This window comes from Chiroxiphia lanceolata, chromosome 9 (genome assembly GCF_009829145.1).
Source record: "Chiroxiphia lanceolata isolate bChiLan1 chromosome 9, bChiLan1.pri, whole genome shotgun sequence".
In the NCBI taxonomy this organism is placed as follows: Eukaryota; Metazoa; Chordata; class Aves; order Passeriformes; family Pipridae; genus Chiroxiphia; species Chiroxiphia lanceolata.
Genome location: NC_045645.1, coordinates 22,878,616 through 22,896,320, shown reverse-complemented (window position 1 = coordinate 22,896,320; position 17,705 = coordinate 22,878,616). Strand labels below are relative to the sequence as shown.

At 37.8% G+C, this 17,705-nt stretch overlaps 1 protein-coding gene across 2 annotated transcripts in view; it reads left to right on the top strand.

Moving 5' to 3' along the window:
• CRB1 (crumbs cell polarity complex component 1) overlaps positions 1 to 17,705 on the top strand; it is a 100,514-nt gene that overhangs the window by 47,477 nt on the left and 35,332 nt on the right. For both annotated transcript variants that reach the window (XM_032695893.1, XM_032695892.1), the window contains exons 6-8: positions 11,632 to 12,585; positions 16,040 to 16,590; positions 16,985 to 17,150. In XM_032695893.1, the coding sequence (XP_032551784.1) occupies positions 11,632 to 12,585; positions 16,040 to 16,590; positions 16,985 to 17,150 (1,671 nt within the window). The remainder of the gene's footprint in view (positions 1 to 11,631; positions 12,586 to 16,039; positions 16,591 to 16,984; positions 17,151 to 17,705) is intronic.

Sequence of the window (17,705 nt, the reverse complement as noted above, 5' to 3'; positions counted from 1 at the left end):
AGGGCACACTGCTGCCTCATGCCCAGCCTGTTCAGAGCATGGCAAAGTGCTTTCCAGCCAGCTGGACCCCACCATGCACTGGTGGATGGACTTAATTGTGCCCAAGTGCAGGACTTGGTGAATCCCTTTGCAGAATTTCATGAGGTTCCTGAAGACTGCCTGTTTCTCCAGCCTCTCAGTCCCTCTGAATGGCAGTGCAAACTCTCTGGTGCGTAGGGAACTCTTTCTAATTTTGTATACACATACATACAATTCCCATTTTAATTGATAATAAATAAAAAAAAATCACTTTAATGCTTCTGTTGGATTGGATTCAGGAGTTTTACAGTCTGATGGCAATTAATTATCATTGATGAGTAATAAAAATAAGCTGATAAAGTGAGCACCAAAACTAATTTTATGTGATATGCTCCATAAAAGCTCTTACATTAATTGTTCCCTGTAGCATCTAGCTCTTAATTATTTATTCTTTGCTAATAGGAGGTACAGTTGATAATGTCTAGTATTTTTACATCTGCTCATTTGTGCTGTTTGAAATAAACTCTGAGGTGACTATAATAAGGCACAACCTGCTTCTGTTTAGTACCTGGACTAATTTTTTCAGGTACAAGGAGAATTTCATAAGAAGTTAAGCTAGCCTTTTACTGATGACCCGGGTGCTGATCCCTTTAAAAATATTTGAATTAACTAAGAAAAAGGACTTCTGCTGGTTGGGTAAGGAGAACCAGATCAAGGAAGGCACACTCCTTCCCTGGCTGACAATGAACTTTGCACTTTCAGTAAGCAGTCTTGGAGAGAAGAAAAAACCCTAGTATGAACAGCTAATTTATGCTGATAATTAACTGCTGGAAGTAGATTTGGTAGATCTGACTCAGATTGCTCTCCCACTGCTGTAACTCTTCGAGTCTGGCTGTGCTAACAACATGACACTAATACAGAGAATCATAATGATCAATACAATTATGGCTGTAGTCTTTGTCCTATGGGCACTATTTTTTCTTAACAAAGAGGGTTCAGAATCTGTTATCAGGCCTGTTTGTGAGGCCAAAACATTATGGTAAATCACTACCTATCATACGAAATAAAGAAAACTATTTAAATGCTGTACTGCGAATATGTCTGCACAGGTACAGAAGTTACCTGTAACACATAAAGATATAGAAAAACTAGATTTAATCTAGCTAAATCACATTCCTATACTATCATCTAGGAAATCCCCCAAAAGACAGGCAGCAGACCATGGAAAGCACACACAGTCTTAGCTGAAGTCCATGCTGTACCATTTCCACTGGGACTGTTAGGTGACCCAGCAAAAACGAAGCTAGTTTGTGTCTCAAGCTTCCCAGCTTCAAGATGAATTAAGCATATGAAACTTTGAATAAACAAAGCCACCACTGAGATGAGTTTTCAAACTACAAAAGGACTAACACTGAAGGGAACGAGGGAAATGAACCCTGCTGCTGAAGTGAAAACAGGTATGATCTCCTGCCATTACCATTCATACGGAACTGGAATGAAAGATCCCAGTCCAAAGTCCGGGATCTTCTGCGTCTACATCTGCTCTACAGCAAGTCACAGCTATTTACATAGAGAAGAAAACACACACCATGTAGAGTAATTGCCTTAAAAAGAAGGAAAAAAAAAAAAGAGTGCATAGTTCAGTGTAAAAGGCTTGTCTTTTCTTGTATTTAAAGTGTTAACAAATTACATAGAAATATGTACTGTAGGAATGGAGAAATGTAATTATATATAGCACAGATACAGATCATATCCATGCTTTTTATACAGTTATGCTATGCACAGCTCAAAACACACAGAGCATAAACACGTTATGTGCATTCACACATTCAAGTTTTATATTTTTCTATTGTCAGGCCTCCATTCTCAATTAAGCTCTATAGGTCCTATTAAAACTATGATTTTCTGGCCTACTGGCTTTTTCAGTTGGTTTCAATAAGGACTGACAATGAAGTTATGTAAATACAGTCACTTTTGCATGTTGTGGAGATTCACATTACTTATAGCAAATTGAGAAAATCTTGCAAATGACTGAAATTTTTCAAAGCACCATTTCCAGGGCAGAAGCCGTTTCACACTAGACAGCACAGTGGCTGTGCTTGCCTAACTCAGTTAAAACAAATAGAAAACAGCCAACAAGAGACAAGGTAGAAAATCCCTTTTAGGGGAGACTAGACACAGCATACATTTCTCAATGGAAGTGTTCATCAGCAACAGCCACTCTTTTAAAGCCCTTAAGTGTTTGTAGAATGGAAAATTAATTTGTTTTCTAATTCCAAAGTGAATCATATGCTCCAAACAGATTTTCAAGTCAATGAAACATGACCTTGTATGATCTAATTAAACAACTCAAAGGTATTAGTTGTTTTAAGATCCCTCTGGATATACTTCAGTTCAAATGCACACACATCATCTGTATGTACAAGCTCATAAATCTACAAAAAATGCAAATCAGATCATTAATGCTTTGAATTTGACAGTCTTGCCACAGTTTTCTAAAAGGTAAAACATGAAAAATTCCTGAATTATATGTACTCTTTTTACAACTTAAAGAGCACACACACACACACCCCTCCCCGGAAAGTAGAACACCAAATAACTTTCTTTGACTTTTAAATATCTGGTCCATAATCAGGTATAAAATAACAAATTCTCTTAAACTTGCTATTACAATTTCTTCTCTGGATGAGTGGAGCACTGGACCAGATGACAACCTTTGAAGGTCCTTTTAAACCTAAGTTTTTCTATGATTCTCTCTTAATTCTCTGTTTTGTGAATTGACTTCTCTGCTCCAGTGCACATGACTATTTAATTACCAAAAAAACCCAAACAACTACGACTGGTTTTTTTCTAATTTTTATTCAATCTTTTGTCTTTGGAATTGCTGCAATGGTGTACTTTTTTCCACTCTCAGATCTCTGTGTAGACCTTATCTATGAGGTGCAGTCTTTCTTAGCATCCCTCACATGTCCTATACAGATTAATGGCCATAACCATACACTCTCTCTCCTCTTACTACCCATAAATGCCCATGTGTCTAACAAGAATGCTGTCTGAAATGCCAACACAAGTATTTTTGGGGGTACCATTGATTTCTTTACTTTTATTTCCTTTTCCCCATTCACATCTTCCTCTACTTTTTCATCTGTTTAGTCTCCAAAATCTTTTCTTTCTTAATGGTATCCTTCATAGATCATCCTTTTCCACTTTAACCTGTCACACCCTGTAATTGTGCTCTCCCTCCTCTCATCTACCCTCCCTGTCTCATATCAACAACCTGGCCAGAGCTACAACACATTTGTGCAGCCAGAAAACCCACTCAAGAAGGATACTACCTGGGAAAACTGGGCTGCCACCATTTCATTTTCTTCCCTGCCTCCATCAGTCAAATACAACAGCATTTTACCTGTATATAAAGCTGACTCCAGGAGCAGGGAAATGAAAGGAAAATGAGCGCCACGCAGGGACATATTTCTTCAACGAGGTTTTCCTTTACTCCAGATTCAGACCCTAATCCTACAATTGGATCCACATGGCTGGTAGTGTAAATTGAAATATGGGATGAAGGTGTAGGCTACAAGCAGCAGTTTTGCTGTGCTGCCCTTCTAGGACACGGCCCCTCCCCATTGCCAGGCTGTGTGTGCCTGACCTCTCGTGCAGCTTTGCCTACGGAGCACTCACAGAGCAGGCTCTGGAAGGGACTGGCTCGTCCACTCAGGAGCTGAAGCCAAGCTGAACTCAGCCGGCTGTTTCCAATATTTATAAAATAAAATAAACACACCAGATCTCACTAAACAACTAATCACCTACAGCATGTACATGATTTCTTCTTCTTTTTTTTTTTTTCCCCCTCAAATGAAAACTATTTTAGGTGTGACAAAACATGTGAAACAAGTGGAAAAACATTTCCAAGTACTTTTGCTCTCAGAAAATCTTTAATGATTGAAGAGATTAAGGGACTGGGGTTTTTTACTACTTCAAAAAAATCCATTTTTACTGAAAATTCAACCTAGTCTATGAAGCTTCAGGCCAGCAACATTTAAAAAGATTGAATTACAGCATGCCATTCTGAATGTAGCACATTATGAATTTCATATACCTCAACTAGAATGACATATTTAATGATTAAGCCAAGCCACTCAACTTTATTTCTATTCTAATTTTTTTTCCTAGCCAGTATTAACTTTATACATACATTTGAGATGGCAAAAGGAAAAATAGCAGAATAGTGAATTTGTCTGCAATAGGAATAACTAGCAAGGTCTTACGGCTTCACAGAATTAGAGTTCTGTGTGAAACGTATCATGTGCCAATTAGCCCTATGTTAACAAATGCTTATTATCCCACTTTTTAAAAGTATCCCATTTTCCATGTGCTCCAGCTCTGCCCTATATTCTGTCCTTCATTTTACACAGGCCTTTTCTGCTAAGACAGCAACAGAAATTGCCATACAAGATCAGATCACTGGTCACATTAAGTTCAGCATTGAATGTAAGCCAGTTCTTTACAGAATAAAAATAGGAGAAAAAAAAAATCCATTTAAATACCCCTCACTTGCTCTACACTGATACACACAAGAGTAGAGCCTCCTTCCTGACCTCCATGGTGACTGATTTATGCCCAGAAGGATGGGTTTTAATTATGATGACACAGAGATGGTCAATTTATTTCCTTGCGCTTACTCACTCATGAACGTGCACTTCCTCCTTCCAGCAAAGAGTAATTATCTCTTTGCAATTATCTGCACAGATGTGGCAAAGTTAGAATTTTTGTGATTGTCTGCTAAGACCTGGGGCCCTGAAGAATATGTGCTCTGCCAGATCTTTCCCCTGGCCTCAGGATTAATGAGAGCCTTGAAAAGAGTTGTTTGAACCTGGGGTAGGATTTTGTAACAGACATTTCCAAAACTGTAAAATATAGGTGGAGGGAGCATTATTGCAAACTCTTTGTCTTCCATAAAGTATATTCTGAAGGGTGTGCTACAATCTGAGTTTCTCCAAGGTTTGCTCCTGCTTGCATTTGATACCTTTATGTGCATAGATACCTATTCTATATGTGCAAGTAGAGTTTGACATATCTACAGCTTAGTTGCTGGGAATTATTTTATTCAAGGAGGGCATAGAAACATGGAAAAAGTAGAATTGGAAGGGACTGACATGCAGGTATCATTTGGACTATCTATGTGTCTAAGATAGGATCTGCTGGCTCATGTCTCACTGCACTTTTGCCTCTAACCAATTTTTAAGGATCCAAAATAGACCTTATGGCTCCCAGCAGGCATCTTATGTGAAGGCTTTTTTGTCTTATTGCCATTAGAAATCCTAAAGTGTGACCTGGATGTTCTTTGCGCAGGGCCAAACCTGTGACTTTTTCATTTGTTTACTGTGGTCTCAGGGAACAGTGTGCTCTCTTTTTTACACTGAAAACTGTTACTGTGTCCCATTTCCTCTGCTTGCGCTTCGACTGAACAGCCCTACTTTTTTAACCTCTCCTCAGAAGCCATATTTTCAAGATCTGTGATAATTCCTGAACTCCTCCCAATTGATCCAAATTGTCCTTGCAGTGCAGAACTAAAAATGAACTCAGTGTTCCTGCCGCGGCATGACTGAGGCTTTGCAGACTGAAACTATTGTTCCACCTGATTGCTGGTTATTCTGGCCTGAGACTACGGAAACTCAGTGAGCCCTTCCAAAATTGAATACAATATTTTTCAGGCCATTTCTCCAATTTCTTATGTTCAGCTACAAAGGTCATTTTGTCCTTAACACAACCAAAAGTTTCTTTTAACCCTGTTTTATCAGATAACTTAATAAGCAAGCTTTCTATGCCAACATCCACATCTTTTATGAAAACACCAACCAGAGCAAACCCTAGACAATCCCAAACCATAATCAATGGAGCCTTCCAGTTTGACAGGGAACCTCTGACAATTATTTTCTGGACAGGATTACACACATTTTTTACCCACTTTATGGTGGTTTCATGTAGATTTTGCTCCTTGGTTTGTATATGAAAATGTCATTAAAGACTACATCAAACCCTTACTGTAATTAGAGTGTCTGTTCCTGACAGGTTTGTTCAAAATACCCACCAGTGGTTCTGACATGGCTTCAGGCATTTGCTAAATTCCCTGCTATGAAGTTCCTCTGTCTCAGAGTGCCATCAGCCCCACGTTGTCACCAAGCTGTAATAACATATGTCTATCCCCACCTGTTGACTGTTTGTATGTTCATAATCTTACCTCAGTCATATTATCAAGGTCATATTTTAAAAAGACTGACAATTACTGAGAGTCTCCAAATTTTTCTTCTTATATTCAAAATAAAATGCATATTAAACGTCAAGCTGTAGCACAAGACATCTGATAAGCACTACTAATCAAGTGCATACACATTAACTTATCAGCATGAACTTTGTTGAAAGCTTCCTTACTTACCTTTCAAAGAGTCTGGATGACATCCTTATCCCATGGTATTTGAAAGTATTACAGGAAAAATGCCTATGTCCCAGGCTGGAAGAAGCAGCAATTTTCTGAGCATCTCCGTTAAAGCAATTGTGAACTGTAGATTAAAGGAATCCAAAATGGTATTCGGTGTATGAGTCTTTTGGTCAGCCTAAGAACACATTTGACACAAGGTGAGGAATTTCCTAATTAATGAATAAACGAGATAAGGGAAAAGAAGAAATTGATAAACACATGTGCCAAAAATAATGTCTGCTGCTAAATTTTTCACAGAAATAAGTAGTTAAATCTCCTGAACTTTATTTTCCTCTAATTAAATTTGGTCCAAATTAAAATGTCTTGCTCAAGATCCAAAGAAAAAAAAATGCTTTGGTAAATTATTTTTTCCTGTCTTTAGCACACTAAAAAAATCTAGAGACATAGACTTCCAGCAGGTAAAGAGAGTAAATGGAACAAAAATATTTTATAAAATAAAGAAACAGGATCAAATTTTAGGTCTTTTCAATCTGCTTATTGAGATGTACAGTTTCTCTGAATGACAGTGACCAGAGTTGATCTGGATTAACAAACCCCTTGAAAAAAAAAAGGTCTTAAAAAACACCTTGTAGAACAACAAAAAGTGACAAATCAGTTTTGAATGTATCCTGAAAATACACTTTTCTAGGAAACACAAAGTTTGGTGTGAGCACACTTGGAGGACGTACTGAAAAAGAATTTAAATAGGATACATATCTATTGTGTAAGCAGTTTAATGAGACTTACTTTAAGCCTTGTTGATCTGGCTTGGGCAAAATACACCAGACCACATCAGCAGGTACAGAAGTGGAGCAAGCTAATCCTGGAAAGGAAGCTTTTATACGAAGAACTGTTGTGAATTTTACAGAAACTTACTCTGTGGACTCCTTAAGTGCTAAACAATCTTTTTCTTCTGGAAATTTTCCTTTGGAAAAAGATGGGTGCCACTAGGATACAAGTTTACATCATTTTAATGACAATGTTTACAGGTAAATATTTACTTTCTGTGAATTTTTTGTGACATTGTAAGTGCATTTAGACTACTGAATGTGTAGCATATATCCAGGTTTTATGCCTGTACTTCCTTGATATTTATTTAGTGTCAGGGAGTTGGAAAGGCAAAAGATTTCTAACCAAAGCTGTGTGTAATTTGGATAATACTTTTACAATTGTTTAATCAAAATGAAAATTAGTGGTGTTCAGCAGAATTATTCTTGAATAATTGCTTTTGTCATCTTGCTTCTGCAGGAAACCTTTGCTGCTAAATTTGAAACAGAGAGTTTAATTAAGAGGTTAACAGTTAGAAAATAGGCACCATATAGTAATAATGTGTAAATGGAAAAAGGAGACACATGAGTGATATTGTAAAACTGAGTCAAAGGAACTGTTTCATCTCTGTTTTGAATAAAACTTCACAGGCTGCAAAAGAAATCATCTATAAAAATATGACAAAAATATTCACATTATCTGAAGTTTTAGGTCAGTGTGTAATATATTTAGAAGAGGAAATGCTGAATGATTTTACTTTACTTTTTGCTCTAAAAACACAAATATGCTTAGCTGAGCTAATGCATGTAACCACTGAAAAGAAATATTTACTTACATTTACTTTTGGTATGTCTTACATCTTTTGAGAATACTTTTTTTTACATGCTAACTTTTCCAATCTGAGCTATTTGAACTGCTTATACAGTTCTATAAATATTGACTAATCCTTTTATCTAGAGTGCTTTTATCTTGAGTGACAGTGGTCTTTGCTCATACAGCAATTGCCAGATAACAAGCAATATCAACAATGCCTGCAAGAACAGCTGATATATTTATTTTTTATATGAAAAAAATTACTTATTATTTGTCTTTTGGTGTGACCTATATTTGTGTTTGTGCTAATCTTATTATGAAATAGTAAGCGTATATATATATATATATGTGTATACATTTGTGTATATATATACACAACCTGATAAAAAAACTCCTTGCAACATATTTTTAACATCATTACTTAAAAAATAAGCACTGAAATGCTTCTGAAATTACATGCATTTAAGTGGCTCTGTGAGAGTCACTTTGCATTTAATTATTCATTCATAATATTGATTTTGCATAGGCAAGGAATACACTAATAATAGTAATAAGTGTACCTCCTCATAAAGCTCATTTTATTTCTTTGTTGGACACTGATTTTTTTTTATTGGTCAAATTTGTTATCTAAAATTAAAAATAGAAATATATATTATTTCCAAAAGAATTTAGCACTCTCATGAAATAAATTCATTCATTTTATATCTGATCTGATGAAGTAGAGAAAAACACAGACGCTAAAACATTATTGTAAAGTTGGATTCAGTTTATGCATCTGTATCATCCTTTCCAGAGGCAAGTAACTATTGCAAACTGTGACTCAGATCACAAGTTACAAAGCAAAGGGGATGTATGGCAGGTGCCATGGGATAATAAACAAATACACAGAGAGTCATCAAACATTACTGAAAATGTAACAGTTAAGGACCTAGCCATTCGCTATGCTGATTTTTTTATGAAAGGTTTAATAGGGCATCTCAGTCTATAAATCCTTAAGCACAGTCTGTCCACTCTGAAGCTGTATGACAAGGCTAAGTACAACTCTGATCCAACTGCTTGTAGGTTGGACTACTTTTTATCTCTGACACAAAAACCCAAAGAAATCTGCATTTTTACAGCCATCATATTAAGACTGAGTTGTATAAAAGACCTCAGGACACATTGTCCTCCACGTCAAAGCAGAGAAGGGAGCAATATCAGGCAGGAGATGTACTGAAACACTGACCAAAACAGGAAACAGCTCACAGTAACTTCACTTTTCATATAGTAGAATAGCAAAAGCAGGACAAGTCGCTAACACTGAAATTGCCACAAACTGGACAAAGCAGACATTGTTCTGGCCCCCAGTCAGAACAGTTTGGGAAGTGCACTTCACTTTGAGGAAGTCAGAGCCAATGAGTCATATTTCTGCCAGATGCCACTAAACATTAAGGTATACATAGACATTTCACATTGGAATAAAGATGAGCCTGGCTGGAAAACAGACAGAGACTGCTGCTGTAAAACCTCACTGCCAGACCAGGCAGATAGCACTAGCTGTGTTTGATAATATGAAGCTTCAAGTGGAAAGTCTTCTAATTGAAGACTGGTAAGTGAGCTGACCATGCTTTTCTTTACATGCTATGACCACTTCACTCTGGCTAATCTTTTAAACAAATCTTACCCAATTCTCAGTTCCCTTCTGGCTCTCCTGTAACTTACCACTCTCCAAGATGGATCTAGTTACAACTGTGATTGAGTAAAGTGGACAGGCAAGGAATTAGCCCGAGTAACTACACTTATCTACTGCTATTTGAAGCAATTCGTTGTGGCTGAATGCTGCTCTGTAATTTTCCATGAAAAATGGCTGTATTTTGCTGTAAAGATAAAGCTTGATGTGAATTTGTACATAAAGCTAGGTGTGGTGCCTGGTACACGTAGCTGCAACTCTAAGTCTCAGCATTTCTCATTATCTGCTTTACAGGCACCAGTTTTGCTGTTGGGACGGATGAAATTTTATTTATTTACTTTGTGCTGATGATACTAGTTTTAAAACTAACTGCAAAGTATTTCTTTTTTCTCTAAAATAACTATGAAGGGAAGTGGAAATACTAAGAGCTGCCCTTAGCACGAGTTATCAAAAAAGTATTTGGATATTTTGACTACTTCAAAGAGAGATAAGGAACAGATTTTCCCTGATCTATTGCATACATATCAGTCACTTGATTGCTCAAGGGAGAAGTTACTGTAATTACCACTTTACTGATGAACAACAGTGCAGAGGGGTAAACAGATTAGTTTTACAAGAGGAACAGATTTGTTTTTCTTTGTGAAATGTGATCCAGCAGACCTACTTAGGTCACATCTATCAAATTACAGAGTAGTTGAGATGAGGAGCTCTCCTTTTACCAGATATACCAGAAGCCAAAAATTATATGGAAGAAGAAATATGAGTCTGTATCGCCAATCTTCTACAGAAGTGCTCTCATCACCGATCAAACCCTGAGACACTTGAAAAAAATATTCCTTTCATTTTTTCTTAGTTTATATTATGTATAAATGAGTGGTTAAAAAGCTCCACTGCAGATACATGGTACTGGGAATATTTCTGCTGGGACATATAGGTTCCACCTCCTCTAACAGCTTTTCTCAGATCCTCACATCCCAAGTGAACTCTCCTCAAAGCAAGAGCATGGCTGACAGAGCAGAAGTCACTGCTGTCTTATATTTGGAAGTTCTGAGATCCATGGGTCATTTGTTTGCAACTGCAGTACTCACCTAACCCTGAAATGCAGCTCCTGCCCACTCAATGTGGATGGGGTGCATCCCACTGCATCTTACCCAGGCCATCAGTGGGTTTAAGCTCTTTGGATTTCTTATTAACACATTGTGCATCTCCCTGCTCACACTGGGAATTTTGTTCTTCAGACAGCCAGCTGGCTGTACATACATTTACAGGCATGTTCACCCACTTTTCAGTCTGACCCACCACATCATATATCACTTGTAAGTCCTGTGACTCTTGCTTGAAGATTGTTGCTCCAAGATGTTTCATATGGGACCAGGAATACTAGTCTGTAATTCCTATACTGTTTGAATGAACATGAAAAAGAGGGAAAGACTAGCAGATCATACTCCAGCTCATCAGCATACTATATAATGGATAGGAATTAAGCAACAATTCTTGGCTTTTTGTATGTGATAATTAATTCAGTTCCTCACAAAGCATTCTAAATTTCTACCTCAGGAAATGTGGGAAACAATTTCTTGATCGCCTCTGATGATGTCTATCTTAATTTCATCGCATTATCCATAACAAAATTGTCCATTTGTTTGGTTCTTTTCGCCAAAGTGTGATTATCAATAAGGTGTTTGTATAATACTCTGCACAAGGAAACCATGGCAAATGAATGTAATTTAATATTTAACATATGTTATACTTGTCAGACAATCATCTATTTTATCAAGGCATTCCCCTCTAAGAAAAGATAATTTAATAAAACACATGTTATTAAAAGTTATTCCGGGCTTCAGTTATTCAAACCAGAATGCCTAATTCTTTGTTTATTCTTCAGGTACTCACTGTGATGAAGACATCAATGAATGTTACATGAACCCTTGCCAAAATGGTGGAATCTGTGAGAATTTTCCTGGGAATTACACTTGCCATTGCCCACCTGCAGACAAAGAAGGGATTTTTTACGGTGGCTGGAACTGTACAGAAGTTCTTCATGGCTGTACTGATCATCAATGCCAAAACAACGGAATCTGCATCCCGCATTTAAAAAATGGTCAACACGGATTCAGCTGCATATGCTCACCTGGGTATACTGGAATACACTGTGAAACCATAACCACGTTTTCTTTTCAAGGAAACAGTTTCCTTTTGTTGAAGAATCCCCTGACCCACAAAAAGGATTTTTTCTATAACATAAACCTGAAGTTTCAAACTGTGCAACCCACAGCTTTTCTGTTTTACCGAGGGGAGAAAAGCACATTTGCGAAGCTGGAGTTACTGAACGGCTACTTACACTTATCTGTGCAAGTCAATAATCAGCCACAGGCTCTTTTGCATATTCCACATAATGTCAGTGATGGAGAATGGCATTCAGTGGAGGTAACCTTGGCAAGAGCTGTTATTCTAAATTTGCTTGACAGCTCTTGTGTAGAATCCTGTCTCAATAAAACATCTGCTAAGATAGATAGCAATCCTGTGATGCTTGCATTTCAGAGCACATTTCTGGGCGGCTTACCAGTGGGGAACGTTAGCAGCAACTCTCTGCTTAACACCTATAATATACATTCTGCACCTTCATTTGTAGGCTGTCTTCAGGATATTGAAATAGACTTGAATGTTATTACTCCAGAGAACGTATCATCTGAGTCATCTTTAAATGTCAGGATAGGATGTGCTAAAAAGGACTGGTGTGACACCCACCCTTGTCAGAACAGGGGACGCTGCACCAACCTGTGGCTGAGCTACCACTGTGATTGCTACCGGCCATACACAGGGCCAGACTGTGCAACAGGTAAGGGAGTGCTGCTGGCATTTGTGTTTTAAGTGGGTGCTGAAACAGTTTACCTGGAGATGAAATGGCATGACCCTTAGGATCTCCGGAGCTTAATGTCAACTGGTAAGAAAGTGCAAGAGGTTAGTAGTAGCACACCTTTGCTATTCTCTAGTTGCTTTCCCAGGAAGGCTGCTTCTCAACCTGACAAAAAAAGTCAGGCTAAAGTGGTGGATTCCACTCATCTTGTTTTAAAATCTTCCTAGTGGTCTTAGCACTCCATAAACTCTGAAAAACTGTAGTTCACTGGAGGTTATCCATGCTGAGTAAAATTTAGAAAGCAACCAAGTCAACTAGAGTTTAAGACTTATTTTCAATGCATTCTTTGAAAATTTTATCCTCAAGCTCTCTAGGCTTTTATAAAGAGACTCATTTAAGGCAATGAAAGGCAAGCAAAAGTACTGCAAGTTAAAAAAAGACAGATTCCAATTTTAAAAAATTAATGAGATTATACTATTAGCTTAATCTGATTAGCCCAAGGAGCAGGCAGAGCTTCAGTGGCTGGAGACAAGGGCCATTCATCTCTCAGTTGTCCTAAGACAGTGCTGGATGATTGCTAGCGCAGGCAGCAGTTCCCAGGGAGCTGGACGGGGACCAGAGGGAAACGTGTCTCTGTGTGAGGGAACAGAAGAGCACATCTCAGCAAACAGCCTCTGTGGCAGTGATGGGTAGGAATACAAAAGCTGTAGATGCCTGTAGCACTTTCCCTGCTACAAATGATCTTTCCAAGTGCAGGCTGAGGCAAAGTGGAAGGGCAACAGCCCAACTCTCAGCTACACTGCGTCTGGTGGATGAAGCCCTCTGGAGCTCTAAACACAGCAACTCTCAGGAACATTTTGGGGTGAACTCTGCAATTCTTCCTCAGATAAAGTTTTAGGAATTTCAAACAAGCGGTTTTGTTTAAGAAAATTGCACAGGACTCTTCCATGCAGCGCCCTTGCTGCTGCTCCCCTCTGTCCCCTTACTAACCATCCACACATGGTCAACAGGGCAATGTTTAGGGAGCAGGAAATACATACACGTACATACGCATATACATACATACGTATATTTACGTAGATATATTTGCCAAGTGGGCTGGAAAAAATTAAGCACAACAGCAGTGCCACGGTCAGATTGGAACGGACAGATCCTAAACTGGTGTAAACTGGCATGGCTGCGGTGCCGCCGGGGACGCTACATTGATTTACATCAGCTGAACAACTGGCCTCAGGGGCTTATTGAATGCATTGCTGCAGAAAGCTGTGGCTCCAAATACATTTCAAAATGTTTAAATACAATTTCATTTTGTATGCTATACCTAATACTTATCAATACCTTTCAATAGTTTTTCTTTTTGGCTTTATTGCAAAATGACAAAGTCTGAGAGGTAATTGTAACAGACTTCTTTGAAGTCTAGCTGTAATTTATCCAAAGATTTGGAAGGCAACTTTGGAGTATAGGACAACATCTGGTAAATATGTTTGCCTCCTTATATGAAGCAAAATTAAAACCAGTCAGGGCCAGGAGCGGCTTATACTGGCATTAGAACTGTTGAGAATGGTTAGAAAGCAATGCTTTTTTTTTTTTTTTTCCTGCTGACCACAATATTCCTTGCTAATCATGGCACTGTGCCATTTTGATACATAGGTTCTAGATATATGCCATATTTAAAAGACTGTGGCAGGTTTCTTAAAAGGCAGAGAGGGAGAGACTTGTGGTAAAGGATAACATAAGAAATGCTGGTGTCTTTCTGAAGAAAAGTTGCTGCCAAGTATTTAATTGACAAGAGGCAATATTTTCTCTACATATACAAAATAACAAACAGATGTTGACTCATTTTGATCAGCATCCAGATGTTGTGACCCAAGAGGTTAATATTAACCAAGGTGATACCAGTCATCTCATCAAACAGATCAGATTGATGATATATGTGTATATTTATAAATAGAGAGAAATGTAACAAAGTCATTGTAAACACAAAATACCTTTTTGAAGATTAATGGTTCTTTCTAATATTGCAGTTGTGGAATCCTCATTCCAGCAGAAATTTTGTTTTTACCCTCATGAAAAAATGTTTCAGTCTCTGATACCCCCTTACAGAGAACATATAAACTGACTTAATGCCTCAAAACACCAATTTCAACACGTATTTATTTCTACATGGAAGAGTTTTAATAAGTAGATGTAGATAAATAGGAAATGTTATTAATAGAAATAAACTAGTTCAAATTTAATTATGAAATTGCCTGTTTAGGAACAAGTTAGGATTTATTCCTGTTGCTAAATAATATGATCATACCACATAGTAGTGCAGTGTGGTCATTAAGGGTCTGTTGGGGCTTCACAGTCAGTCCCTATTTTCACTGGGTTTTTTAATGTAGTCATATTAAAAAGTAGTGCTGCAGGCAGACAGTTGGCCTATGAGATCTCACTCTAGGAGTTTTACTGCACAACGGAGGACTGAATCTTTAGCTATGTGAGCATTAAAAAACAAAAGCTTAGTTTATTCTTTCTATGAATTTGATATATTAAAAATAGCTCTTGAAATTGTTTAGGCAGGAAGACTATAATATTGAGGACATGATCACAAAACTTACAGTGCAAAAATAGAAACACTTTGTTGTTTTTTAATGAGATGATTCATCAGAATAAAATACAGTTTTGGCTACATATTTTGTATTTACAAGTCTGAAAATCATTACTGAAAATAAGGAGTAAGGAAGAGAGACAGATGGTTTTGGTTTAATAATTTTAATTGATAAGCACAAAAAAAAAGAAAGCTTACTTGATGTAGGATCATTTTTCCACCATGACACCACAGCACGATGGGCACTCACAGGACTTTGCAGGATTCATAACTGGATACAAGTTGATGTATATGAGCATATCTTGAGCCCCAGGAACAAAAAGTCTGGCAGAGAACTGGGGAGCCTGTGCAGCACCACGTAGGTGCCCTATTTATGCAGGATGATCAGCTTTCTGCAGTTGGAATCTGTGCAAAAAATATCACAAAATTCCAGAATTACAGTAACTTCCATGGTCATCAGAGGATCAAAGCAGCTAGGTTCTTTCCAAAATGATCTTTCTGAGGACCAGTCCATGAAACTATAGAAATCTGTCCTTGTTTAACCACTTGAAAACACAGCATTACACAGCACATGATAAAGGGGAAAAATATGCCCAGTAATATAACATCTGGTCCTGTACAGGGGCTTAATGCTATGGCCATGGAGGCCAATAGGAATTTTCAAATAGAACCTATTTACAGCTGGATCAAATCTTTATTCATCCATAAATACAGGCACATCTTACTACCATACATAAACATTACTATAAGTAGTTATTTGATTGTTGCATTGGCCCCCATGTTGCTTAGCCCTAACCATTTTATTTTTTTTCCTTTTTTTTTCCCTCCCATATGTCCAATCTCAAGAGTACATTCCAGGCCGGTTTGGATCTGAGGACTCCTCAGGCTATGCTGCTTTTTCCATTGATGCAACTCAGAATGAGAACTTCATCATATCAATGTTTGTCCGAACACGCAAGTCTTCTGGCTTGTTACTGGCTTTGAGAAACAGTACTTACCTCTACATAAGAGTCTATTTGGAAGGTGGGAAACTCACAATGTCAGCTCTAAATTCCATTAAGTTATTAGGAAAACACTTTGTGAACGATGGAAACTTTTACCTAATAACATTAAAAATAGAACCAAATAAGATGGAATTATTCCAATCCTCTCACTACCTAGGCTTTATATCTACTCCACTACTAACCATCCAAAGTAAGGATATTCTTTACATTGGAGGCCTACCAGACAACAAAGAAACTGATAGAAATGGCAGGTATTTCAAAGGCTGTATCCAAGATGTAAGAGTGAATAACCAGCCGCTGGAATTCTTTCCCACCACCAATCCACTGAATTCTCTTATCAACCGAACCCTTATTAATGTCACCCAAGGCTGCACTGGTGACAACCTCTGCAAGGTAAGAATGACATTTTTCAGACCATTTTCACATATTTATAATGGGGAATTTATTCTATTTTTTTTTTTATTTTTCCGCACATTATTTGATTATAACGACATCCTAGGAAAACAAGCAAAAATGCTAAAAGGAGCAGATTTTGTTGAGTTATGCTACATATGATCAATATCAGCAGGAAAATGTATTTGCATAGGGGAGAATTAAACTATTTTAAGGTTGAAATACTGTTTTTCACCAATTATTGAACACACTGTGCTGTCATAGTACTCGTCTTTATCAGCTTCCATCTGAAATAAACAGAAAACTCCTTTTTGCCAAACAGTCCCCCATCCCTAGAGTTGGGAGGCCACCAAACTTTATTCATACTTAGGTTATCTCTTCTCTTTCCCCGTAGTCCAACCCTTGCCACAACGGTGGTGTGTGCTATTCAATCTGGGATGACTTCACTTGCACGTGCCCCCCCAACACAGTGGGGAAGGCATGCGAGGAAGTTAAGTGGTGTGAGCTTGGGCCCTGTCCTCATGAAGCACAATGCCAGCTGGTGCACCAAGGATTTGAATGTAGGTACATTTCAGTTATTCCAATCATCTTTGGAGATCAGCAAAATTTTCATCAGCATTGCCTTGAAACTAAATATTCACTGCCTCTGAAGTTCATTCAAATGTTATTTCTGTATTAAAATAATAACTATGTCAATTTTAAGTAAGGTTAATGGGAAGAGTCTGCCCTACCAAGCCCAGAAATTGCCAGACAGACACCCTGACTCAGACACTAATGTTTACAGGAGCTTTAATATTTACTTATTCAGCACAATTTGTTGTACAACAGTACATTGCCAGAGTGTGAGTGTACCCCTCATACTACCACTGCAAAGAGAGAAGAGGATATCCAGTGCTGGATTAACCTCAGGATGTTCTCCATCTTCCTGAAAAGACAAGATACATAACATACATTACATCATTTGATTTTCTTAAAACTTCAATAGCTTTGAAGAAAGTCACCTTAATACCAGCAGAACAGTTACTCCACTAGTGTCTTCATAAGAGGCACCTGCACAGCAGTCTATTTGGACACTGATGAGCATTAGCTGTCCTTAGATCATTAGCCACCCTGCA